The sequence below is a fragment of the Phasianus colchicus genome, chromosome 8, assembly GCF_987193195.1.
Source record: "Phasianus colchicus chromosome 8, bPhaCol1.hap1.1, whole genome shotgun sequence".
In the NCBI taxonomy this organism is placed as follows: Eukaryota; Metazoa; Chordata; class Aves; order Galliformes; family Phasianidae; genus Phasianus; species Phasianus colchicus.
In genome coordinates, this window is record NC_143443.1 from 7,907,273 (window position 1) to 7,934,418 (window position 27,146).

Below are 27,146 nucleotides of genomic sequence, written 5' to 3' on the forward strand. Positions count from 1 at the left end.
AGTGCTGAGTAGTCTATTTCTACAAAAAATAAATATATGAAATGAATTTGTGTGACTTGTAGTTTAAAAATGTTCTTGCATTCCATTGTTAACAATTGTAATAATACCACTTTCTCAAGTTTCAGTGTTTTTTAAGTAGTACAACGGACTATCATGGTTTGGCACAAGCTGCTGAATTAAGTATTGCTGGCTTGCACATTCCTGTTGGTTATATTGTAATCTTTACCTCCATTGGAAAATATGTCCTATTTTGAGACAGGCATTGCAGGCTTTTGGCTTAATGCCTGTCAAACAATTAAACATGTTAGCTTTTATTTAATTTCAGAACACTATTTTGAAAAACTAACAGCGTTTTTAAATGAATTTTTTTTACACCACTATCCAGTACTGTGAAGGCTCAGTGGTTTTCTTGTGCTTCAAATAGAAAAACTCACTATGTGTGAGTTGGCCCTTGGATTGCTCGTGAATTGCGTGTAATTCTTGTAGATCGAGTGAGAAATTGATTGAAGGGTTTCTTGAAGATTTTACCTGTTAATCAGTGGTAGTTTTCATAATGATTTTGAGTTAAGCAACCAGAGGGTTTTGTTCAGTATCTTAATGGCTGTGCTTTCATGTATCCAGTTCAGATCAGGATGACTGCCTTGCGTGGGTAATGTAACTCTTCATGTTTCAGTGACTTTAACAGCTGATTTGTGTCGAGACTTCTGTAATGATATCCTCTTTACTGGAATAGGAACATTATTTTTTTTAAGTTTCCTGTTCAAGTTGTGTTGATATTTTGAGGAAATGTTTTCTCAAAAGACCGAGGTAAGGTAAATGCATATTTGAACTCTAAGGGTGAGGAGATGTGTTTGTAGTATCAGCCACAGATAGGATCTGTCTTGTAACAGACGTGAGCAAAGCAAAATCTGCTCAGCAAAGGCGTTGGTTGGTGAGTGCTAGCAGCCCTCTGCTACTTCACTCCACAGTGCTGCTGCATTAACTGCAGATCTTGTAGAAAAGAGCCGTGCCTTTTCTGCTGTTATTTCTACTAGGAGTCAGGAATTGGGGTGCTCATCAAGTTTCCTCCGTGATAATGTGATATTGTAGTTTTGGGTGGGAAAAACTCAACTTCTGTTGGAAAAGTTGGGGAGTGGCAGCTAGGGGGCTTAAAAGGCATTTCTATTTTACATTCTAGATTCCTGAATGGATACATCCCTTGTCCAGTAGTGCAACACTTAATTTTGTGCTGAAAACCTGACTTTATGTGGGTGCATACAATATATGTATCCATACTGGTTGGTCCCAGCCATCTTCATGGCTGCGTAGCTCTGGTGCAATGGAAAGCAGGGCACACAGCACAGAAGGGCACCCACCAGCTCTGTGCCTGCAGAATGGCTGTGGGGGAAGCTCCTGTGCCTCTTCTGAGAAGTGTGTGCTCTGTCCAGACCTGAGCTCCCAAGCAGGTGAGTTGGATGTAGTGGAATAAGCTCAGCGAATGGTCACGAAGAGATAGAGGGACTGCAGCCTCTGATATGGGAGGAGGGGCTGAAGTTCCTGGGGCTGTTCAGCTTTAAAGTTAGAAGGCACAAGGAGATCTTGTTCATCGTGCATAGTGGGGGTGTAAAGAAAAAACAATCTTCCTCAAATCGGTGACTACGGATAGGGTACGAGGCTAAGTTACTTTTTGTGCCTTTTCCTTTTCTTCGAAAATGGGCTTTCATTTACTTTTGCATTTTAGAGGTAGTTGAAAACTTGAATAAATTGCACAGAGAGGCTGTGGTGTTTCCATCCTTGAGGCTGTTGTAAACCTGACTGGGCATAGCCCAAAGCAAATAGCTGTAGCTGATGCTACTTTATGGAAGATAATTGAAAGTCTATTTAATCCCTGCACTTCATTTTTGAGTTCACGAATTTGGTTGAGTTCTTGAGTTGTTTCACACTACAAAAACAGGAAAAATGGATTTGTATAAATAATATCTGTAGCACTTGGATTTTGCGGGTAGGAATGTGTGGGACAGTTCACATGGGTTGGGTGGTGTGTGGAGGTCATGCTTCATTGGTTCATTGTGGATGAAGGATGTAGATAGGGAATTAGGCAATTGGAATGCTGTGCAGTAGTCTTTTTTTTAAACAATAGTGTAAAATTGAGCAAATGTGCCTTTGCACAAAAACTCAAAGTTGCAAGGCTTGTGATCAAAAATAAGAAAATCTACCTGATTTCTCCTCCCAAAGAGTTACTGCATGTTGACATACAATTCAACCTGATAAAATGGGATCTATTCTAGAAAAAATCCATAGAAATCTTCACTTGTCAGTTTTTTAGTGGTCAGTTATGAGCTGAGATTAGTTACGCTAATTTTTAGGTAAGTGCTTTATCAGTTACCAGTATTAAAAAAAAAAAAAAAAAAGCCCTTTGGAAGACAAACTGTAGTCAAGGATTGATGAAGCTGTGCCTGAATATTGTAGTGGATTTGCCGTCCTCAGGAGTGTGAGAAGTATCTCCTAGGAACAATATGGTCTGCAGCTGTCAAAGTCCTGGTACCATTTGGGTGTTTACTTCATGATTTCTTATGCCCAATTATTAATGTTTTATAGTGTTATTATAATGAAACTTCAAATAGTGATGGAACAGGCACAAGTGGTTTAGACTGCTTTTGCGCTTTTAAGCTGTTGATCTCCTGAGCAAGTAGAAAATTGTCAATTCTCTTTTTTTAATTTGTATTCTTGCTCACTTTATTTCATTTTTTTCCACCTTTTAGCATGGCTACTGCTGTTCTTTAGATAACATTTTATAATTTAAGAACCGACTCCTTCCCAAATGGCAAATGGCCACCAGTGGCTGCTTTAGAGTTTGGCATCTTGGTCAGCAGTTCCATAAGTACTGTGAAGTAAAGCTACTACTCAAATTATTTTTTTCAAAGTTGCTCTGACTGCTATCACCTAGAAATGGGTTAAAGTCAAATCTTTGTTGTAGAAGCGAAGGAGCATTGGAGCATCCTGCGGTCACTGGAGGAGGCTGTGTGCCAGGACACAAGCAGTCTGATCAGCTGGAGATCTTCCTGAGCACGTGCTTGGTGGTGTGTGTAGTCCAGCTGTAAGCTGTTGCTGCATCTCTAGAGAGGTACAAATGCAACCTGCTGGACTGAGAGCAGTTTGAGTGCTGATCTGTCTTGAGAGCTCGATTCAGTTGCTGCCCACATTTGTTTGGGCTTTGTGCCTTTTCTAGAAGAGACGGGCTGGTCAGAACAGTGCCAGCCATGGCGTGGCCCCAAGCTCCTGCTCCGTGCAATTCTGGCATTCACCTGATGTGCAGGGGCTGCTATAAGCTTTGTGAGAAATGCTGCTTCTGCAGAAAACCTGATAAACTCGTATGGAGAAGCTTGCTTTTTTTTTTTTCTTCCAAATATTACTTTCAGAAAACAGCAACTCCCATTCTTCTTCTGGCTTTTTGCCTGTTAGGAACTTGTGTAGACGCAAGTGAAGCCTGAGCTTTCCATTTTCCATTTGCTAAACTCATGTCTGGGCCAGGCCCAGCAGGCTTTGCAGAGTCTCCTTTCAATTTTCCACTAAAGCGAGGTGATAGGAGTAAGGTCTGTATGAACGGTTTTCGAGGAAAAAATAAGCAGTTATCCTTCTGCTTATAGTCTTTCTATAAGGCTTGCAGTATATGCGTATTCAGGAATTGCTTTTTAACACTGTAGCTTTTAAAAGTATGTTTTTCCCTGTTGCTACAAAAGACTCTTTAGTTTTGTTTAGTCTTGTCTGCTCCCTCCCACTTAACTTTTTATTTAGCAAACTATGGGGTTGTCATTGAGTTAGGCCTTCCAGTTCTTCTCTGATGTTTTCCAGCTTTTGAAGTTCAGTTTTATTTGTAAGGATGTAATGTCACAGGATGCTTTGCTGTAGATACTGGAATGCTATGCAGCATCTGGAAGCAAAAACCATTAATGAAAAGGTGTGCTAAGGGGGGAAAAATTAACATTCTCATTCAAGATCTTTCAAGTGAATAAGTAGGTAATGTAAAAATGGGTATTAAGTTAGGATTAGCATTTCACAGTGATTTGGTGTAAAGTAGCTATTCACACTCCTTACTGGCAATGAGGCAAGTCATTGCAGGAAAAAACCTAACAGGCACTCTTGTTACTTGTGGAGGAGGTCAGATCATGGGCTTTGTCTGGTAAGCTTCATTCCTGGAAAGGAATTATGCTGTACTTCCTCGTGAGAAAAATTTGCAACGTTTTCATAATAAAATTCAGCTAAACTGTTTATACTACAGCACGTCTGGAAATGAGCAGCAAACCAAGTACATCTGGCCTGAAAGAGACAATGTTAATAGATAATTGGAGTTAGAAATTGGTGATGCTAATGATCCACTTGGGTTCAAAAGAAGGAAAAAAATAACTTTTGTGTTTTTACACTAAAGCAACTTCATCTCTACTATTTCAGCCCTTCCAAACAGCTTTATGGATACATACTTGACTTGTTTTTAAGTCTAATAAGCACACGCTCATGCAAACCCTCTGTTCTACCATCCAGCTGTCTTATTAGTATCTTGCTGTATAAAGTTTCACTACTAGAATTTTTATTGATGTTCTGAAGCTTCATGGTAGGGTTACCAGCTATTCCAAAGTTTAAATATATTATCACCACTTTATTAAAATTGTAGTATTATTCTACTTATGAGTGATGGCACTTTGTCCATTATAAGCAAGGTCTGCTTTTAGGAATTCTGGAGTAGTGGTTTAAGCTGACCTTTAATTCTGCCTTTTCCCTACTGCCAATAACTTGGTCTGAATGGAGGGCTTTGATTTTATCTATTTGTATTGGCTCTGTGCTGTTCAGAGCACGTCTGCGATAAATTTATGGCAGCTGAATATACGAGGCTGGTAACTTAAGACTAAGCATCTTGAGAAATGTAGAAAATGAAATCTTTAATTCCAAAACAAATATTAGGTCAATTAAGTGGTGCATCGAAGCATTTTTATGTTACAGAAAGCTTTAGCAAATTGCTTCTTTTGAAGGTATTCCCCGTGACCTTTACAGTAAGACAATTGAATTGCCTGAGGGAATACAAACCATGATTCTGTGAGCTGTTTGCTGGATAATTAAATCAAAAGCTGTGTTGTGAGGTGATTCCTGTATGCAATGTTCTCCTGTACTACAAACACCATGATGAGTGCAAGCTTAGTCACTAAGTGATACAATGCAGGGTGTTCTGACCTGAGCTGATGCATCTCCTGCTCTGGGGCCTGGCCAAAAGATTGGGGCTCACTTCTGGGTGTGTAGTGCATCTGTGGGCGAGAAGTGCCATGAAATGGTGCCATATTACATTACATCAATTGTCCCTTGGTTATATGCAGTTAGAGTGGTTAAAATAGTGTTGTATCAAAAAAAATCTGGTCATGGAGTACAATATCTCTGCGTTCTTTAAATGGTAGAAAGAAGTCTCATTAGTTTTGTTAGTAGAACAAATAGAAGTGCTGTTTTTCCCTTAGTAAACCTGTGGAGTGTGTGTCAAGCAGCAGATAAGAAAGTCTGGTTTTGATCTATTCCATGTGCAGAAACAGTGAATAAATGTGATCAAATCTTAGTACTTTAAAAGCAATTCCTTTCTGATATATGAACATATCCTGCAGAATTCTTTTCTCTCGATGTGGAAGACATTACCATCACTGGAGTCCAGAATCCATGGATTCCCTTATGTGTGAGATTGTTTTAATGCACTAAACAATTGAACATGTAGGGATGTTTTCTGGGTTGCTTAGTAACAGTCAGGTTCTTTATTTTAAATGGCCTTCAGTGACATTTTTAGATTTTTTTTTTCCAGAGATTTGGCAGAAATAAAAGTCATTCTTGTACTTGAAACATGAGGAATTGTTTAAGCCATGAGACAGCGGGGTTGGACTGTTGTAGAGTTTTGTGTTTATTTACAGGACTTGGTATTGTGTTATAGGTTTGGGAGTGTTGAGTCTAAGAATCCTACTGAGTGTTTGATATGGTTGTCAGTGGTTCATCACCTGAAAGACAGAGCTTGGATTACAGAATGTTTAAAGCTGAATTAAGCTGCTTAATCAATATTATGTTTAGTATGAAGCTGGGTGTGGTGGTGCTGTTCTGAGTTGAGAATATTATTCCAACTAAAACTTAAAATATGCAAGCTACTTCTTTGCTTATGGAATACCAATTGCACACAGACAAGGACCCTGTAACTGGGTCAGTCTCCATTACTGCTGCAGAGCTGGCACTGGGGTCATCTCCTGCTCGACTGGAGGAGCCAGCAGGAGTTAGAGACCGGCTTCAGTGCGTGCTGCAGGGTCAGTGCTGTCAGCTTCTGCTTGGGATGCTTTCGGTTTGTCTCTTCTGCATATATTATCTAAGCTGAAGTTTGTGCTTGCTGTGGAGCAGTGGTTTGCAGGAGCATGCTGCTGAACTGGGCAGGTATGGGAGAGGTGTGTGGCCAGGGGAAGAGCTGCTTGACTGCTCCTGTGGCTTAGACAGGGGAGTGTGTGGGCCAAGTAGTGTTTGTACATGGGAAAGGTTTTGTGAGAAATTGTGGAGGAAGGAAGTGGATACATGACCAGTGGTTTAAAAAAAAAAAAAAATTGGATAGCCTTGAAAATACAAAGAAAAGATCTTGCTGCACACACAAACACCAGACACTCCTGAGCAAAACTGTAAGCTGCAGTTCCATTCACATTCCCATGTTCCTTCATACTGCTTGGTGCTCTATGGGAAGAGAGGGAGAGAAAGCCCTGGTCAGTTGTGCTCTGCCTCTTCCCAGCAGCATAGTGGTGGTGGTGGCAGCTGCTAGGAGATTGTAACTGAGATTCTAAGCTGGGAGGACAGCTAAGGATTCACCATGTGAAATACTGATACTTTGTTTTACCAATTGCTGTCACAAATTGAAAAATGGTTAAAAATAATTAGGAAGGCTTATTTAATTTTAAGGTAGGCAGATTGTCTGGTAACAAAGTGGTAAACTTCTGGATGGAGCTTCTTACTGTGGAACACTCAGTCCTTAGTATGTAGTGTTATCTTGTGACTTACCGTGTCTTACATTCCTATAATAATCAACAGAATGAGATGCCTAATTTTGTATCATGCAGCAGATTTCAGCTTCAGCAGAAGTCATAGTAGCAATTCCTAATTATAAAATAAAAAAGAAAATCTTTCACTGTGGTCTCTTGTAATTCCCAAATCCTGTAGTCTGCTTTTAGGTTCTGTCTCTTCTCTTCTTCAGAAATGCGGAGGCACTTCACCTCTAATAGATCTTGAGATGAATTGACAGGGATAGCGGTACAATTTTTTTTTGGGGGGGGGGGGGGGGGTAGAAGACTTGTACAGGGTTGTTTAAAAGGACAATGTCTTTTTAGGCAAATTGTTGTGTAACTTCAGTTAATTTTTGTGTTTTTCAATTAAATACTCTAGTATTTTCTGATATAAATGCCAGTTTACTTCTCCAGCTGGACCACAGGTCCTAACCATGTTAGCAGCTTGTTTTGCTTCAACGCAGCACGTTCCTTACTTTGTGGAAGGAGCTATTGACTTGGTGCAAAGTAGACCTTGGCAGCTGGCTGATTATCCACAGGTCTATGTGAGGGATTGTGCTTTAGCTAGCACCCGCTCTTATTTCTTCAGTATTACTTTCTTTTCTTTTGTGGAGAAACTTCTCTCATTGGGCCTAAAGTAGATGGATGCAGGCACTGGAGGCTGTGAATATTTCACTGTAGCAGCTTAGGCAACAGATACAAATCTACTTCTTCAGAAACAAAATGTTTCTTCTGAAACACCTTAAATTTGATGATTACATGTCAGCAAATTATAGAGAAGATTTATCTCTGTCTCCGCAAATGGGTTTTGCCAAGACTGTGGCTTCATAGTAGCCAATCTGTCTCATGATTTCAGGGTAGGAACTTATGCAGCTGACAAGTATTTTATGATTAGAGCCAGTTGAATTGAAATAGAAAACCTACATCCAACAAAAATCACAATAAAAATAAAAAAGCAAACAGGAAATGTTCCTTTTTTTTGGCAGTCTTAAGGGCTGTGAATTCTAGAATGCAATGGGCTATGCAAACTTTACCTCTAATCTTTCTTGATTTTATTTTTGTTATTCACAATTATGATTTGCAGATATCTGAATCTCCTGAGCTCTCTTGTCTTTCAGTCTGATCATTGCAGCGTTACTCTGTGTCAAGACAGTTTTGGGAACTTTGCTGTGTCAATAGAAAACAAGTAATTGATAAACTTCCTTAGCTGTCCTTGCAGAACAATTTACTGCTCTCCTTACGACTTAATTGTTTCTAATTGTATGCAGTGCCTCATTTTTTTTTGTTTTTTTTTAGGAACGTGCAAGAAAAACATGTCTTAACAGCACAGCTGAAATAATTGAAGTAACACTGGTATTGAAAAAGAAAAAGACATGTAAAGAAAAGTGTAACTACCGATAAATTAATCAAATGATGAAATGACTCTGCATGCATTGGAAAACTCAGCTCAGTCAGGTCTATCTCAAGAACTGGTGGTAGGAGAAATGACTTGGCTTGTCTAATGGGGCTCTGAAGCACAAAGAACAGAAGTGCCTCTGGTGCATTGAATGCATGCTATTGCATGCTAATGATTGTAATACTGTGTAATACCTGGTGTGCTAAAGAGTAACAAGTACTGATAAGCACAGTATTTTGAATGCTGCCAAATGGTGTGTGTATTTTTATATGTTCTATGTATTGTGTAATTAGAATGTAGCTTAATTTATAGAATATCTGTTCATCAGTATTAGGAGGTAGTAGTGTGAATTCTAGTCCTTCATTTCTGTATGTGGGTGTGACATATTTGTAACTCTAGAACTGGAATATAAAATCTCTTGAATTCTCTGTTAACTGAGAAACTAGGAAAATTGCTGTGGATTAATTGCAACTCTGGGTTGACCCAGTTAAATGAAGTTAATATTGGAAGACTTGGCTTGATACTTGCCATGTGTGAGCAGGGCCATGTTTGCTGTTTTTCTGGAGTCGTCATTGGTAGCTGTACATTCCTTATGCTAAGGAAGCGTGCCCATTTTAGAGGGACTTCTCTGAACTTGAACACTTGTTTTCTCTTGTGTCCACTGCATCTGCACAGTGACAGCAGAGCTGGACACCTGCTCTGCTTTGCCTTGCATTCATCCTTCCACAATGCCTGGATGATTTAAGATTACCAAATAAAGGCTCCTTTAAGGCTTCAAGTGGTACTTGTTATGCCAGTGCCTCGTGTGTGGAAGTGAAAATTTTCCATATAATGCATTTGCAAGAAAATTGTACTCATAACTTACAGTTGTATTAATCTTTTTTCCTCCTCAAATGTAGTCTTCCACAGACTTAAGTTACTGTTTACTTGGCTTAAAAACTCCTGAAACATGAACTTTACAAAACATTCAACAGAGGAAATGGAACAGCAAGACCTAGCATTCTTTGTTCAATCTTCCCTTTCTGCTTAGTTGTAAAGCTAATTCATTTTAACTTTAAGAGCACACTTCTTCTGGTAGTTGGTTTGCACTGCAGTAAAGCTACGGCTCATGTTGTGGAACATCTTGAAGACCAAATTATTGTAATGAATAAGGAATGTTAGGAATCTTTTGTGGACAGTTTGTTTTGCCGCAGAACTTTGTGTATCCTTGCTTTGGATAGCTGAGCAAAGGCTGTAATCACTTGTTTAGCTTTTCTGAGCCTTAGTAGAAGGTATTCTCTGAGAAGGCTCCGCATCCTATCTCTGTACTGTTGGGAGAGTAGGGGGTAGAATGTGAGGCTGGCGACTCTGGTGTAGATGAGTATTCTAAAATTTCTCTTCAGCTGATGGCCCCTTCATGCCTTTTAGTTTCTGTTTCTGGATGACTTAGTGGGATTATTTAGCACTGTTCTAGGCTTTGCTGAATTCTTACAAACTTCTGAGAATACTGATACAGCTTTCTCTGGTCTGAGTTGGTCTAGATAGGGAAGGAGAAGGGGAGGAGAAGGGCTCAATATGTTGAGAAGAACGTAGTTATTATTAAGGAAGGCTGTCAGTCTTATTTTTTAATTGTAAAATGCAAAAGCATTAGAAGAAAGCCTTTTTTTTTTTTCAAGGGCTTGTTAAAACCCAGAAGTAATAGAGGGCTTTAAGATTCCAGATGCTTCTGTGATTATGATACTTAGCTTTATGCATTGCAGTTTGGTGTTGAAAGATCATGTGCTCTGAAGTAGTCATCAGAAAGAGTGAATGATGGAAATTGTAAACTTTTTCATGGGATTCTGATGTTACTGTTCTTTGTTATTTATCACTTTCTTGTCTTTTCTTAATGCGGGGTTTGGAGAATGCAAGTGTGTATCACTTTCTCATCACTATTTGTAGAATCATAGAATGGCTTGGGTTGGAAGGGATCTCAAGGATAATCAAGCTCCAACCCCCCTGCTGCAGTCAAGGCCACCAACCTCTGTATCTAACGCTAGACCAGGCTGCTCAGGGCCCCATCCAGTCTGGCCTTGAACACTTCCAGGGACCGGGCACCCACAGCTTCTCTGGGCAGCCTGTGCCAACACCTCATTGTAAAGAAATATTTTTTTATTAGATCTAATCAGTCACTTGAGCAAGGCATTGTTGATTTTTAAAATTTATTTTTGGTCAACTGTTAACTACTATTTAGTGGAGCAAAATAACAGTAAATGCAGAATATTGTCCAATCAACGTTTTTTCTTGAGGTATGAAACAGGTGTTGCTTGACTCATGAGTGACAAAGAGTCAATTGCATTCTTATTCCTCAACAGATCTGAGTATTCTAGCTTTTTATTTCAGTTTTCTACTTTTATTTCAGTTGAATATAAAATGCTGATGTCTTTTGCTTTTGGGTGAAGAAACTACTGGCAGCTACAGTTGCTAACAGTTACTTTTTTGCTGATGAGAAACTGATCTCTTTCACAGAAGCTTAATCCAGTGTTGAGTTTGAGCTACTTTGCTCTCTGCTTCTTCAAGCTTTGCAATTCAACAGCTTTTGTCCATTTAAATCAAGTATTCTAGGGTTCAAAATAGGATTCATATAATGTTGTTTTCTAATGTATCAACCATAGATATAATTATTAATTATACAAATAAAATATGATTTTTAATAACTAGCATGAGTACACTCATTTGTTTTATACCGTAGCAATTGAACATGGTTAGGCACTTTTCAGAGACAAACATGGCTCCCTAAGAAAGCACTACTCTCATTACAGGTCCTTATGATTGCTACTTGGAATTACTTTCAAGAACAGTCTCTTCTAATGTTCAGCTGCAGTTGTTGACTGTGCTGTTTTTATCAATACTTTTGGATGTTATGTTGTCTTTTGCTAGGCTTATGTTGTTTAAGTTGATGTTTTGGGCTACTTTATTTCTTGGCCTATTTTAAAATAACTTTATCAATACTTATGCACCTGTTAAAAGCATGATTACTTGCAGTTAAGTCTGTGTTGTCTGTGTCACGGCCATCTAATCTTTACAAGTTCTTGGAGAACAGTTAATTGTTTACCCCATAGCTGTGAAGTTATTTCAGTTAATTATGACTCCTCCAAGTGGTGCAAATTTGCAGGTAACAGAGGGCAAATGACAAGGTTTTAAAACTAGTCTTTTTTTTTTTCTTGTTGGTTCTGACATTCTTTCCAAATGAGTGCATTTTCTATGTCAGAAAGTGAGTGCTTTTGGCAAATGCCTTATGCAGGCATGAAACAGATGGAGAATATTTATAAAAACTGGTGTCTTTTGCAAGCGGTACATCATGTGAAGAGATGTGGCCTGAAGTGTTACACGATGTTTTGTACATACTGCTTTATGTGGATAGCTGGTAATGTCATTCTGTGTTTTGTGTTAACAAACTAGACTTTTGTTTTTGTCAGTCTGTTCTGTTACTTCATCTGCCCCAGTTTGAAAGAGCTGTAAACTTTATAAGTTATTCCTCAAAGTTTTGCAAGCTGAGGTTTTTGTTTGTTTTTGGAGAAGTAGACTGGTACATCAGCTGGCTGAAGAGGCTCTTACCATTACACTTGAGTCCCACAGAAATTGGTTTTTTTTTTTTAGCTGTAAATAAATGTACAAAAAAGAACTTGATAGAGACTTCAGAGATGCTGCTAACGCTGGTCAATGTCACGTTAGCATATGTTAAATGCCTTTGTAGATAGCAAGTTCAGTGCTTATCGTTTTATGATTAACTGTGTGATGTGTACCTTGCAGTGATCACCAGAAACTTCAAAAAGTCAATTCTAAATGTTATTCCATGTTCAAGGTCACTTATAGACGTGCCTTATGATATATGAAAACTTTTTCATGCAGATCAGATTCTGATTAACTTCTTTATTTTCTTCTATGTGTATTACTGGACCACTGTAAGCACCAAGAGGAGTGCATACTTAATATCAAACAAAAGAGAAAAATATTTGCATGAAGGTTTACTGAAAGGATCTGAGTGTAATAATGCGGAGTACAAATGGGAAAAATTATTCCTGAAAACAACATTACATTGTCAGCTGCACTAACATCTTGCTGCTTAATAGTGTTTGTGTTTGCAGAATTATGGTATTTCTTCAGCTAAAGCTCCCACACAGGAACTGGAGGCAGAAGAAGGCCAAATATTAGTTCCACGCTCTTTATCGTTTGTTTTTCTAGATTTTGGCAGAAATCGAACATTCTTCGTTTTAATTTTTCACTTAACCACACATGACACTTTATAGCCTTTAAGTTTATAAGTTTATTTTTAGTTTTACTTTGCACAAAATGAAGTTTCTGGTATTATGTCTGCTTAGAATTGATAGTTTTTGAGTCTTACGAATGTAGAAGAAATTTAAATTTCAGAATTGCTCGAGGTAACCAGTTAAGTGAGTTCTGTAATTCAGAATGGGTTGTCTAACCACAGCGCTTTCTTGTTTACCCGGGGTCATTAATTTAACTTCAGTGTTTCCTGCTCCGTATCACAGGTTCATGTAAATAGTTTTGTAGAAATTCTCTGGCTTCTATTTGTTTCCTGTAAACAACATTGTCAGAAGTAGCTTTTTGTATTCATAAAATGCATAGTAGCTGGCGGAGGGCTGAGTACACAATCTCCTCTGTGGTGTGCACAGATTGGCTTGTAGTAACGAGCTTGTTGCCTGTTTGTGTAGGCAATATCTTGTCAGAACTATTCTCTCCTGACTGTTTTTTCAGCACCTTGCTTAGTTGAATCTACTTGGAATTGGAGATTCACCAGTTCGGAGACCAGTTTTCAAATCCTGTAACTTAAATTCATAGGTGATGTTTACTTACAGCCCTGCTGACTACTGCTATCCTGCTATATTTCCTTGGACTACTCAAACTTATGCATGTGGAATGAGAGGTTCAAGATTGTTTCCTGAAAACTGAGAAGCACAGATGTTTGTGTTCTGCAAGTGTGGCAGTTGCACAGGGGAGGCCAGGACCCTGGAGTCCTCTGGATTGGGTCAGCTGCCCCATGCCACATCCTAGTGTGTGTGGAGGGGAAATTCAGGAAAAGTCTCATGGTTAATGATCTAACATTGCAAGAACATAGCTGGTGTGTGGGCTGGGCAAGCAGCGGAGAATTTGTTTGTGTACATCTCCTATGCAGCCACAATACTTGATTTGGAAATTGAGAAAAACAACAGAAGACTGAAAATAGACAGGGATGAGTTTATGCATTTCTAATTGTGGACCAAAAATGGGTGAGGTTTGGCTGAGCCATGGAGTCGGTGGTAATTATCGCTACAGTGTGTTCACATTATTGTTCCAGTATTGTAAGAGTTGCGTCCTTGACTCAAGTTTTTGTTGTCTTGATCAGCCTGAATGTGAGAAGAGTCACCGTGTAAAAGTGCAGGGTGAATGGAGCAGGTTAAGCCTCTTAAAAATAGAAAAAGTCTGTTTACTACCATACGTGCATAGTCTGTGATGTCTGCTTCCAGCATGTCTGTATTCAATGCTCAAAAAGAGATTTGGAGTTTTCATGAAGTGAGTCTCAATAGTAAATCTCATACCAAGCTCACAGAACAATAAAATGACCAAAGCTGTTTTCTTCATGTCAGTTGGTTATACATCAAGCTGTTGTTAATGATATGATAAAATTTTCTTTGATTTGAAAACAGTTGTAAGAAACCTGTCTTGCTCTGCTTTTCTTGCTTCAGTTAGTGTTTTGTGCAGAAGACAGTTGCTTTGGCTGGAATAGACTGACTGAAGTCTGTATGGGAAGCCATTATTTTTACTACCTCTTGTCCATTGCATCCCTTTAAGGAGATGCCCTGAACTAGTAACAGCGAGTGCAGCATGAGATAAGTGGTGCTTCATCAGAATGCAGGTTTACCAGCTGCCCTTTGCATTTGTAGGTAAAGAGTATTCTACTTGTTATGGCTTTTGTAGATGACTAAGCTGGGCTCTGTAGCGCGCAAAGTGAGTCTAGTTTCATAATACTTGAGCATCCCTGGGAGTTACTTGGTTACTGAAAATGATTGTGGATGTTACAGCACCAAGGACACAAAAGTGTTAAACTAAGCAACTCCTGATGAAATGGCAATGGCACGTCTTGCTTTACTTCTTTATATCATCACTAGAAATTCTGCTCCTATGTTCTATTCTTACTATCAGTTTTGTAGGTTTCTAAAGCAGCATTTAGGAAAATGGAACCAGTCCACAACTGGTTAGGTTTTTTCCCCAAGTGGATAAGATTTATAGATTTATTTGCCTGTCTTTCAGTTTGCTCTGTGGACAGATCAATATATTGCAAATTTTCAGTAGTTATTGATGTTAAGTTAACTATAAAAATACCTACTGGAAAGGTAGAACTACTGTTAACCTGAAATTCACAAGCATTTGCTTCTACTCTGCAGACATCTTCTGTGAAATCTGCTTTGAAAAAGTCAGTTAACTAGTGTAAGGGCAGAATTTGTTGTAGAGCTGTATCTTGTCCCTAAGAAGACTTTATTTGCCTGTTGGTTTAGAGAGTTGTCTTCCTGGATATATGTCCATGTTATGTCTTGGTCCAGTGCTGTTTACATGTGTAGCATTACTTCAGTGAACAGGCACCTAGGTTTTCTGAAACAGAATAATTTAATTTGGGAGGTAAAATGAATATAATTCTTCTGCTTTTTTTGTTCAGTTCTGAGAAATCAGAATACTTTTGCTTGTCCTCCTGCTGAACAGTTGACCACACTAAAATACAAGTTGATATACTAGGCTTAGTAGCTAATGCGATTCACGTCTTCCACCACAGCACTATTTGAGATCTGTATGGATGCTAAGCTCCCTGCTGACTTTGACCACTGAACTTTGAACTTACGTTAACTGCCTCTAGAAATGGTAGTTGTACGACGTGGTGTTCTTTCTTTGCTCTGAGTTTGTGTATTTTTATGTATTTCTATACAAATACATAAAAGATAACTTTTCTGCAGCTGTATGTAGTGCTTGTGCTTTCTAATATGGGAACTGGTCATAAGGAAAAAAATCAATGTGGACAACAAAACAGCTGTGAAAATAAAACTTTTTCACCTTTACCAGAAGATCTAGACCTCTGTTGTGCTTTGATCTTCTTACCTAAACAATTACTTCATTTCCTTAGCTTCTTAAAAGAACCTTGATGTTGTGAGTCAACTTTAGTTTGTGGCCTTAACATACGTTGCAGGTTTTTGTGCTGATGCATAATTTGAATTCCTTGCCTGTGTAATATGAGAAAATGGGTGACAAATCAGTGCAAGCTTTATGATGCTCCGTTAGTCTAGGCTTGAGGTATGAGAAATGAAAAGTGGTATTTTTCAACAGAAAGGACCTGTTTGTTTCTTTCTCCAAATATTCTGGTTAACTACACAAAGCTGGAGAGTGTGGCTGGCTGGTTTTGAGAAAGGGAGAAGATCCGTTAATTCCTAAGTGTTCTTTTTTTTGTCCTTGTCTCTATATATTTTCAGAATCTCTTTCAGCATAATGGTTCCAGATAGGCATGGTGTCCCATTACTGATGGGAAAGGCTTGTTTCTTGTAGCTCAGTATGTAACCTGCATTGCAACAGTCTTAAGCTGGTTTCCTGTATAAAGCTTTGTCTTTGACTTAATCTTGGCTTCCATCCTGTAGCTCCACATCTGTGAGTGACTCATAACGAGCAGAGCCATCAGAAAAATATTGTGTACATTTTTATCCAAATCTGTAGGGTTTTTGTTTCTAATTTTTTTACAGCCTCACTGCATTCTTTGCTTGTATGTAATGAATCATACAGTATCTGTGTGCATACCTGACAAGAAAAGTGGTTGTGCATAGAGAGAAAATGGAACACTAAACAAATAGAAAGAGTATCCCTAGTCATCAATCTGTTGAGAGCACAGCTTTTGTATTTGGCAGTTATCCTCTGTCAGCCCCCGGGGCACTTCTGAAATTATATATTTTTTTTCCCCTCCTGTAAACAGCAAGTTCTGTTAAGTGGAGACTGTGGCCTGGGGGCAGATTCAGTTCTGTCAGTCACTGGCAGCAGGAGAAGTTTTGCCTCCTGAGACTTTCAAGAAATTATTGTCTCCACAGCACCCAGGGATTCAGGAAAGCAGACCTGCCGTGGAGCCTTATAGAAAAATGCCAAGCTTTACATCTTCTGCTTTTCTTGTTCTTGCAGGAATGCTTTGACTCACCAGTGTGTCTCACTCCTAGGTGTGTGACAGCATGAAGTTTGCTCTGTCAGCTGTTCTGCTCCTTCTGCAAAGTGTTTGATGGCTAGGTTTCGGGCAAGAAGAAAAATGCTGGAGCCTGGAAGACAATTCCTTTGTTTTCCATCTTTCCTCTCACTATCTACCTAGGTGAAAAAACAGCTTCCAAATTCAGCATTGAGCGCTTGTGTGTTTTCTCATAGACTGACAATGGAGTCGAGGATGATTCAGGGTAGTCAGCTGAGGCAGGCAATGCGGAAGTGGCGTTGGAATGGTTTATTCCAACTGCATTGTTTGCATCTCTTCCCTTGTGTCAGGAGTAGGCTTATAGTAATGGAAGAATGAGTTGCCAGGGTAAATAACTTTTTGTTTCTTTGAATAGAAGTATTTTCTAGCAACTGTGGGTTCTATGGGATCTTGGTGAGATTTTCCAGCAGCTACTAGAGCAGCCCTTCTCCAGCTCACAGAGGATCATAGATTAAGGGAATTGGTATCATCGTGGCAGTGTTGATATGGAACAGTGTTCTCATTGACTTGACATCTGGCTGTGGGCTGGTCCTGTCAACATTGTGCCTACAAAGCATCTGGACCAAGTTGATACCATGTGAAATCTTACTATCCCAGACTATCTTTTTAACCACAGGTTCCCAAATTTCCCAAATTTTGCTGACTTGCAGAAAGGCCTTTGAAGGAGGGGAGCCAATTAATTAACCCCTTGAATAAAATGGCGAAAGCTAAACCACCTCATCTTTCTGTGCTGCATCTCAGTGAAGGTAACGCTTCCTTGCAGTGGGGTTCCACTTCTTATCTTCCTGGAGTGTAGCTTGGGTAAGGAATGAGTGCAGGAAGACTGAGTTCATGGGTTATTTGCCCTTGTTATATATATGCTCAGTTAGGAAAAACATTTTAGAAACATAAGGATCAGTTGCAGTCTTTACATTGGATGCAGGTCTAAAAAGTAATGTAAAATGTTTGTCTCAAAACTGAGGGGTAGAGAGTAATATTGGAATAAGAGAGGGTTCACAAAGGGACTTAATATAGTGTTTTAATCAGATTTCATTCTTGCTGATAGACTAAGTGAACCTATCTATCTTATTGTGAATTGTGGTATACGATAGGTGTTTTTTCTTTAAAAAGCTTTTATCAGTGCTGCAGGTGTAATTTATTTCTGATTTCTCATAAAATAGAAAAAAAACCTCTGCTACTACAGAATTTAGATTCTGAAAAGCTGTCTTTGTCCACTTTGGTCAAAATAGAGAAGAAAAGTAATTTATAATAAACAAAAATCTGATAATAATATTGGAATTTCTGGGTGAAATATTAAAAAAATAAAATAAAATATTAAACTGCTCTTCAAAAGAAACATCTTGACAAAGCAAATAGAACTTCAGTTTGCTTATGCTAAAGGTGTTCTTTGACTTCATGGCCGGTACTTTAATGTTGCTTTCTAAGTCCCAGTGGTAAGACCAGAAATAATTAAAACTGGACTGTTTTTTAGTTGAACTTGTGAATACTTAGAGTAATGAGACAACTGTTCCTTTTCTTTCATAAAGTATCTAGTTCGTATTACAGCCACCAGTGCTCTAGCTGAGATGTTCTCTTTTTGAATTCATTCTTGCTTTGAACTCTCATCTCCTTACCTACAGCCTGGCAGCAAGCTATGCTTTCTGTGTATGCAGGACTTGAAAAGCAATTTTTATTAGCTTGAGATTTCTTAGGCTTTAAGGAAATTCTTAGGGTTTTTACTTTTATGTAGAATTATGTTGAACTTGAATTAGCTAAGGAATTTCAGATGAGCCCTCAACTGTTCCCAGAAGCAGGCCAGATGACTTAATCTGTTATTGAAATTGGAGTAAATGAAAGATTCTTAATAGCTCTTCTACATCATTTAGATACAATGCAGCTGTCAGTCTCCCTGGTGTAGTATGTTAACTCTTACAACCATGCAGACAAAAGAATGATCATCATGATCAATACCGTAATTTGACCATCAAATAATTCAAGTTTTTTTTTAAGTGTAAAATATGTAGTGACTCTCCTTGGTTTTCAGGTTACGGTTTAAGCAACTGAGTATAAATAGAGGGAAGAGCCTTTGGTTTCAATCTAGTTTTTGACAGTGAGAATAGGAAGGTGAGAATGGACTCTAAAAAAGTGAGCATCAAACTAAAGCTGATCAAAGTTTGTTAAGAAAGGGAAGCTGAAAACTTGATCTTGGAACATGAGTTGGCATGTCTGCTATAGGTAGCAACTGGCATCCTTGAATGGCTCTGAAGGATGATGTAGGAGGCTTTCAGCAATTACCCACCTGATATGCTGAAGCAGAGAGTAGAAGACAGTGCGCAGTGACTTGCACAGTGCTGTTTGCTACTAGTCACTGCAGCATTTTTTTTCTCTCCCTTTGCCTCTTCCTGATCTATGTCGTTAATTCTAACATAGAAATTATAATTGAACTGCTGGGCACAGGTTTTTTTTTTAAATCTGAATTTCTGCATGCAAGGAAAGAGAAGCAATGTAATAGAGGTCCAGGTTTCTTGGGTTTTAATACTGAAGAATCCACACAGAGAGCTAATAGAGTAGTTTTAATCAGGTAATGCATTGCTGAGAGCTACTTGGTTTTCCTGGCTGATTTCTCAAGAGTAGCTGGCAGGAAGTAAAGCACTCACTTTCTATCTTTGAAGTCTGAAATGTTGGGCCATAGAGTCATCTTTGCTCCTTGTCTCATAAGAAAGCACTCTGTGCTTGGATAGATGAGGCAGACCCATTTGCCTTTTGAAGGAGAGATCCCCATCATGGAAAAGGGGTCCCAGGGCAACCCCAGTTTCACAGCTGGGTCTGATTTGTCTACAGAAATGTATAGATAGCATACTTTCTCTATGCACGGACTTGGCAGAAATCATTTTCCCTAGAGACAAATTTGTTTCACAAAATGAGAAAAATCTGTTGATATATATGTAAAATTTACAGTTGTTATGTATTAAGTCATTGATTCTGGATGAACTTCATAGTTATGCAGTTCTAAGAACCTTGGTGCCAGGGAGAGAAAATTGACAAGGCAGTAGCTTGTAGCATTAACTCTGTTTTTCTTGATGCTACTAGCCATCAAATCCATCAAGTCCCTAAAGAAACCAGAAGCAAACTGCTGGAATACTAGTTCAAAACTGTTTTGGTCATGTACGTGTATATAGCGTTCTTTCTTGGCAATGTATGCAGTGGCAGTAAGCTTAATTTGTTTTAAGCTTTTCTTTTTTCTTGGCAATTTTTGTTCCTTATTCATTGCAAGTAACAGATGGAGGGGAACTTTGCTTTTTGGTTATGGAATGGTTTTATTTAATTGCCAAAAGTTGTCTTATTATAGCATGAGGAAAAAGATCATTGAAAAATTGTTATAATAACTGACTGTTTATGTAGTTTACATGATAGATAGTCCTCATAATTTTATGTATGCAAGTAAATGGGGAATTGAGGGATGAATGAAAAATATGAACTTCTGTCTGTATGCATTCAGGAAAGACCTCATTCAAGTAATCTCACGCAGCTAGCTAGTAGCCCAAATAAGGGCTGTAGGTGCTGAGCTTCTGCAGTGCTCAGAAAATGTTGTATTTCAACAACAGTGTAAAAGCAGTCTATGTTCAGAGGCTACTTTTTTTCACATTAGTTATATCTGTCCGAAGTTCTAGCACATCTGGCTTTTTCACTAATAGCTTCATAGCTTGTGTATTAAACTCATTACAAGAGAAGGAGATACAGTGGAACCTACCCAAAAACATCTAGTTATTTAACAGACTGTTTTTTGTCCTTTACTGAGAATGCTGAGATTGTTCCAGTTCTCCTTAGGCTGCTCAACTACAAAAAGAAACTTCCCATGTAAAATTTGTGTTTATGTCGTGGATATCGTTTTGTTTTCAATTGTTTTTCCTCTTAATTTATGTATTAATTAAAGATGATACTCGTGTTTTTACCTGCAGTCCTGGAATCTTTTCATCACATAATATATAGACATTGGATAATTATGTAATATTACAGTGTAGTTTCTCACTTGGCAAGTTTGTCAGCATGATATATGGACAGGTGTATTTTTTTGCCAGCTTTTTTAGTTGTGACTGTGCCAATAACTTCTTGAGTACTCTGCGTTTGCTTCCATCCATTCTCCTTCTTTCTGATACTTCTAGTTGACTTTGTGATGTACTCTGCCTGATCTGTGGTGAGCGTCCTCAAAGGCTACAGGTTGCCTTACCCGTGAACCTGAAAATAGAAGCACTTGGTTGGTTTACTGTTTTTCTGCTTACTGACTCTGGAATACTTAAAAGCTAATAGAAATCCTAAAATACCAAAATGTATGAGTTACAGAGTACTTCATGATACTATAAAATGAGTGATTTTCTTCCCTTTACTGCTTTGGAAGACTACTACACAGGGAAGCTGGTGACTTATTGTTTCTTCTACATTGTGGAAAGTTCTGCACATGAACACGAAGTTAACACAAAGCATTGCAGAGAAAATATTTCTAACTTGCAGCAAACTAATAAGTAGTCACAGAAAGCTTAAGCTACCTCACAGTGAGATGAATGTGTAGCTGAAATACTACTGAAAGGCCAATACAGTAATAGAGTTGAAGGTTGTTATGCAAATGTGTGGCTTATTTAAGCTTTCCTATGTTCTTTTGCCAAACACTTTCATTTTGGCTCATTGGCTCTTATTCTAACTTCTTAGTTTGTAAGCTGAAAACTGAAAACGAGGCTAGCTTTAGAACTAGAAGAAATAACAAACTGACTTTGTTTGGATGTCAACAACTTCAACTGAAGGTCAGATTCTTTGAACAATGTATGCTTTTTTTGTTAGTGAGCAATCGCTATGAAATGAGTGATTTCACTTCTTGAAAACAAAAAGAACCAAGGCAGTATTGGGTCAACACATTTTTATAACTTTTAGAAAAGGTAATTAATATGAGGAAAATGACAAGTTTTACAGATTCTTTGTGATTTATTGGCTATAAAAGATTTTTTTAAGTTAGCTACTTCAGGTATATTGGACAAAATCATGTTTAATTTGTCAATTTTTTTTAGCTCTTCTTTTAAATGTTTTCTGATGCAAGGAATAATTTTGTTTCATAGCTGAAACCCTGAGACAAGAACGTGCAGTTAGGTTCTCTGAGAAATGTAGGGGTTTTTTCAAAAGAAGGGAAGAAATTCTGATACTAACCAGCCCAAAGACAAATGCACAAATATTTCTCATAGTTTTCAATACCGATTTCAAGAGCTTAGGGAATGAGGCATAAAGCTGATTTGTGAGATCAATTTGCAGTAATGGCTTCTTTAAACAAAACTTGACTGAATCCGAGTACTTTTGGTTCAGTTCCTGTAAAACGTGGTCTACTTTGTAAACTGTTCTTTTCATGATTAAAAGAACACTTAAAATAACAGTTAAAATTCACTGTTCCATGTGAACTTAAAAGAAATTACAATTTTGGCTTTTTTCTGATTTGGTGATTAAGTAGGCAAGCAGTATACTTAATGGGTGCAATAATAGTTAACACCTGTTTCAACTGTTTCATATTTGTATTGGATGGGACCTTGGCAATCCAATATATCTTGAAAAGTGAAAACCAGATATAAAATATTTCATGGTATGGAAGAAATTATAATAAACAGAGTATAGCTTAAAATATAAAATGCCTATTATGCACGTTTATTTAGTCTTTCCTTGTATTTCTGAAGCCTATGTTATCATTTTGTGTAAAAATAATCCGAGTTTTTGTGAAGTTCAGTTAAGTAATTATTGAATACAAGGAAGTAAATACTGTTTCCAAGAAACCAATACTTGCTGAGTGGGAGAGTTGGTGAAAATGAAAAACTTTGTCAGTCAGGAGTCAGTGCATGGTGTTAATTAGCGTTCTGCTTGGCGTGGCAGAATGGCAAATGATGTGGTCAAGCCCACTTTGAGGACGGGGCTGCCAACAGAAGGGTGTGGTGGTCTGGCTGGTGGTCTGGCTGGCGACCACATGTGGAATTCACCTGGATATACTGTCAAAACACAGATCTTTTTCTGTTTCTCGGTAGAGATGCTGATGTCTGTTTGTTGTGGTAGACATTGAGTTGAGTTCAAGGAATGCTGTCATTCACGTGGTAGTGCTTCTGCTGTAAAATGTGCTGTTACAAAATTAAAGAACTGTTCTTTTAATATTTGTGCCATACTTGTGCTGCCTGGTTTTTGATGAAATGTTGGCTTTGTGTTAACGTTGCAGTTAATATTAGTAAAATAATCTGCCAGGATATGAACGTCAGCTACGAATTCTGAGTGATTCTCAATATGACATTTCAAAGAGAAGACTTGTTTTCAAAGTCAGGGTTAATTCTCAAGATTTGTTTTAAAAAAAAAGTTGAGCTTAGGATGCAGTGACCTGTCAGACTTTTTTCCCTAAACACAAATTAACGCTTGCTTTTATCTCAGTTTGTCTGACTGAGGTCAGCCTCAATAGCTTGCTGGGTTGCAGCTCACTGTAGTGAACGCTGCGCAGTTTGGAACCCATTTTCAATGACTTGGGCATAAAATTAACATTTTGGGGGAACTATTTTGGGGCTCATTTCCCTGTCAATGATACCGAGCTGGTGGTGTTAGAACAGAATCCATTTTTCTTTTTAATTAAGAAAGAAGTGAGTAACTTATTCCTTGTTTGGCAATTGTTCCCATTTTCAGAAGCAACAAATCTCGGCCTCTTTTGGAGGGAAAGAAAGACTCTGAGATAGTAAAATCTTCACCATGTTAGGAACTACTAATGTTAAATTTTATTCTGTGTGTGTGTGTATGTATATATATATATATATATATATATATATATGTATATGAGTACTTCATTTAGAAGTAAACATGCATTAAATGTATGCAATATATAAACAATTAAAATTTTGGGGTTTTCAAGCATAACTTCACCTTATGAAATGGAATAACGTTACAGTAAAGCAAAATTATCATTACCAAGAGTTTGAGAATGGCAGAAGGAGAAACTAAGTGGAAAAATAGCTAACCTAGTTATAAACATAATGTACTGCTTCTTGTAGATTGTCTGACATTATTTTCTTAGCTTTAACCAGAGAAGAAGAAAATACCATTTCAAGCCTAACTCAATATTTTAAGCTACAGTTGAGTGTTTTTCATTCTGTGCTCATTGGAGATGACAGTTGTTAGGCCACCTTAATATTCAGCAGCTATTTTATACATAAAAGTGAGCACAGACATAACGGGCACATAGGAAATACTGAAATCATAGGAAGAACTGCTTTAGGATACAGCAGTGTGAAAGTTCAACGTATTCCCCCTCCTTACCTACCCCGCCCCCCCCAAAAACAAACAAACAAACAAAAAAAAACCAACCAAACAACCACACAGTACAGCCTTCCCTGCCTTTTGTTAGGAGCCACAAGACCTTAAAAGTTAAAATGAAAGACCATTCCTTTGTTCTACAGTAAAGCAATTGAAAACATTGAATAATGGCTAAAATTGTAAATGCCATTTGCTCCGCAACTTCATTAGGATACACTCCCATTCCCTCTTCTCCTTTCCATGCTTCTTGGGATCCGTGTGTTGTGTCATACAGTTGCTGGTCAGGTCAGGCTGTAAATCAGGTCACCAGAATGATTCAGATTAAAAACAAGCCTGCAATAAGAAACTTTGAATTTACATTGTCGGCATTCTACTTAAATGCCTCGCAGAGCATCACTGCCATTATCTAAGCCATCTCCTGTTTGTCTTCAGTTTAGAAGGCATGTATTTGCAGTTGAAACAAAATCTGTCTATTCTCAAAGCCACAACTTCAGCTTCTCATCTGTCATCTTCTCATCTATGGTTTGTCTTCTGGACCCTCTGATTAAAAGCACATTAGGCCCATCTATCATTTGAGTGGTTTGATACTCGTCTCCCTAAAATTTTTCAAAGCAATTTCTGACTTAGTGAAAGATGTGTGAAAACAACATGCGTCTATGAAGTACCTGCTGTCTGAAATTAGATCTTGTTTGCAATTTTTTTGCTAATGCATGAGTTGAATTTTGTTTCCAGAAACCCTGCTCTAGTGAAGCTTCCAGCAATGCACTCTTCTGTCACAGACGGTGTAGGTTTGGAGGGCAAGAAGAGCGCTGTTCTTTTCTCAGTTTGTGAAGGTGGGATTAACTCTGCAGCAAAGTGACTGCTTCACTGGTTTCTTCTGCTTTGACGCTGAATGAAAGAATGGGAACTTCTGTATTCAATTGTATAGAAATTTGTGGTCAAGGATTACTCCTTGCTATCTGTGTCAGAGACTCTTCCCGAGAAGCTCTTGAATACAGTGGCGTTGCTTCCTTTGGGGTAGGAGCAGTGGTCTGATGCCATTATCTTGGACCTTCTCAGTGACTTTTGCTCTGTCTGGAATTGCTTGTGTCACCAAAAGAGCAAATAGAATCAAGTAGCCGGAACAGCTGTGAAGGTAGGTGATGGGGCTAATTAGACATCTGTTCTGTGTACGAGAAATACAGAAAATTCCCAAAGACAGTGAATGTCTTCAGCAACTCAAGTTTCCAAGCAGGAAACTTGTTTTTTTTTCCCCCTCTTTTGTTTCCTTCACTTGGAATTTCATTTGAAGGCGTTCCTTTTTGGGGGAGAAAAGGCAATTATCCTTCTCATAATTATCTTGCTTCTGAAAGACCTACTGTGTTGTGGTTGCTGTGTCACAAGTTGCAACATAGATAAGCTACAACATATGTTATGTGCAAACAGTTGTAGCATTTTAAGTGCAATCCGTTTACATCACCCAAGAGCACAGTGAGAGGTTTAAATTAACGTGGGAGAGAATCCAAGCCCTAATCCCTGTTTTGTTCTTGAAACCACTAAGTTGCATCTTTGTTTCTTGTACGCTTGCAAGTCCTGTTCTGAAATGATGCTACTGTTGCTATTTTTTTCCTGCAGGCTTTTTGAAAAATATTTTTAAGGCTGACTACTTTGTTTATTGCCTATGGATTTCTAGGTTTGTGGTTGCCTGCTCTTCCTAAAGTCACTGTTGCCTTTTTTGTTGATCCAAATGTCCCAGTGTGGCTTCAAGACTGCAGGGCACAGCCTGCTTGCACACACCAGTGTCGATGCCCCTTTTCTCTGCTCTTCCTCACAGAAGCTCAAGACCGGGAATCCCCAGATCTGACCTCGTGCATTGCACAGTTTGATATAGCTAGAGCCATGCTCGGCATGAGGAGAAGGGTGATATTCTCCATTTTGTGCTTTTTACCTACAAAACTGTACTAGTCAAATTCATGGTTTTTCTGTTGTTGTTGTTTGGTATTTTTCCTCTGAGCAGTTTGTTTTCATGGACTCGATGCTTTCACCTCTCAGCCTCTAAAACCTCCTAGGCTGAGGAGCTCACAATGTTTTCCCTTCATGACAAATTCATATTTGCCCATTGCCAAGAGATACCAGCAGCCCCATTCAGTGCACCTTCTAGCTTCAGGTCACCTTCCTTGAATGCTGCTATGTATTCAAAAGTTCTAATGCTTCTGGTTTGCAGAACTGTTCTTAGTATCTAGGGCTGCTTTCAACTTTTCTGCTGTGTTGACTGTAGCAGCTCAGAAGTGCTGTTGGTCTAAAGGAGTATTGCATAAATTGTCACTGCCTGACAAGCAAATATAACAGCACAAAAGTGTGCTTGGGTTTCTGTGGTGCTTTGTCAGCCTCAGTAAACTGAAGAGCATTCAGTATTCTATCAAGTTTTTTTATTTTCCTTCGGTATTAAGAAAAAGTTAAAAGTAGAATAGAGGTACTTACTAATGTGATTCAGACTTAATATACTGCTTAGTCTTGTTTTGGTTCTGATTCTTAATCTTGATTTAGTGAATGCTGTGCCCTTCCAGCTTTCTGTTTACATCTTAATAGAAGCGCATGGCAAAGTGTGCAATGTGAATAAATCATTCAACTTAGGTGATCATAGATCTAAATTTGAGTTACAAAATATATATGTATAGTAGCTCTATTATGCAAATAAACACGTGCTTGGAACTGATCCTTTGCAAGTGACTCACGAGATGTTGTTCCAAGTATTAGTCAGTTGTTGATAAATGTCTACTGCATAAGAAATGACTTACCCAGAGTTATAATTTCACAGTAACATGGGCTCATTGATGGTTGTTTTTTTTTTGTATGTAGACCTAGAACTTTTCTCCCAGGTATTTTATAACCAGATGTCATTTTTGTTTTACAGCTGCTGCTGAGGGCAAAGGGAAAAGTGGGGAAGACTTTTTTCAGAAGGTAAGAAAGTTACTGTAATTCTATAATAACAACTGACTAGATAAAAAATGATGCTCTTTGTTCATTCATGATTTCTACTAATGAAATTTACGGTGCAGTTTCCACTGTGTGATCAAATCCATTTTTCAGTTTTGCTGTTTAAAGCCTACTAACCATCAGCTGTCCATAGACTGTAATGATAAGTGTACTCTTTGGTGTATGCTACTGTGATTCACTTAAAAGCTTAATTAGTCTTTAATTGGAAGTTTCAAACTAGTAGCAGAGG

The 27,146-nt window shown here is 38.3% G+C and overlaps 1 protein-coding gene across 2 annotated transcripts in view; it reads left to right on the forward strand.

Annotated features, from left to right (window-relative positions):
* BICC1 (BicC family RNA binding protein 1) overlaps positions 1–27,146 on the forward strand; it is a 96,591-nt gene that overhangs the window by 6,010 nt on the left and 63,435 nt on the right. For both annotated transcript variants that reach the window (XM_031608689.2, XM_090144823.1), the window contains exon 2: positions 26,835–26,881. In XM_031608689.2, coding sequence (XP_031464549.1) covers positions 26,835–26,881 — 47 coding nt within the window. The remainder of the gene's footprint in view (positions 1–26,834; positions 26,882–27,146) is intronic.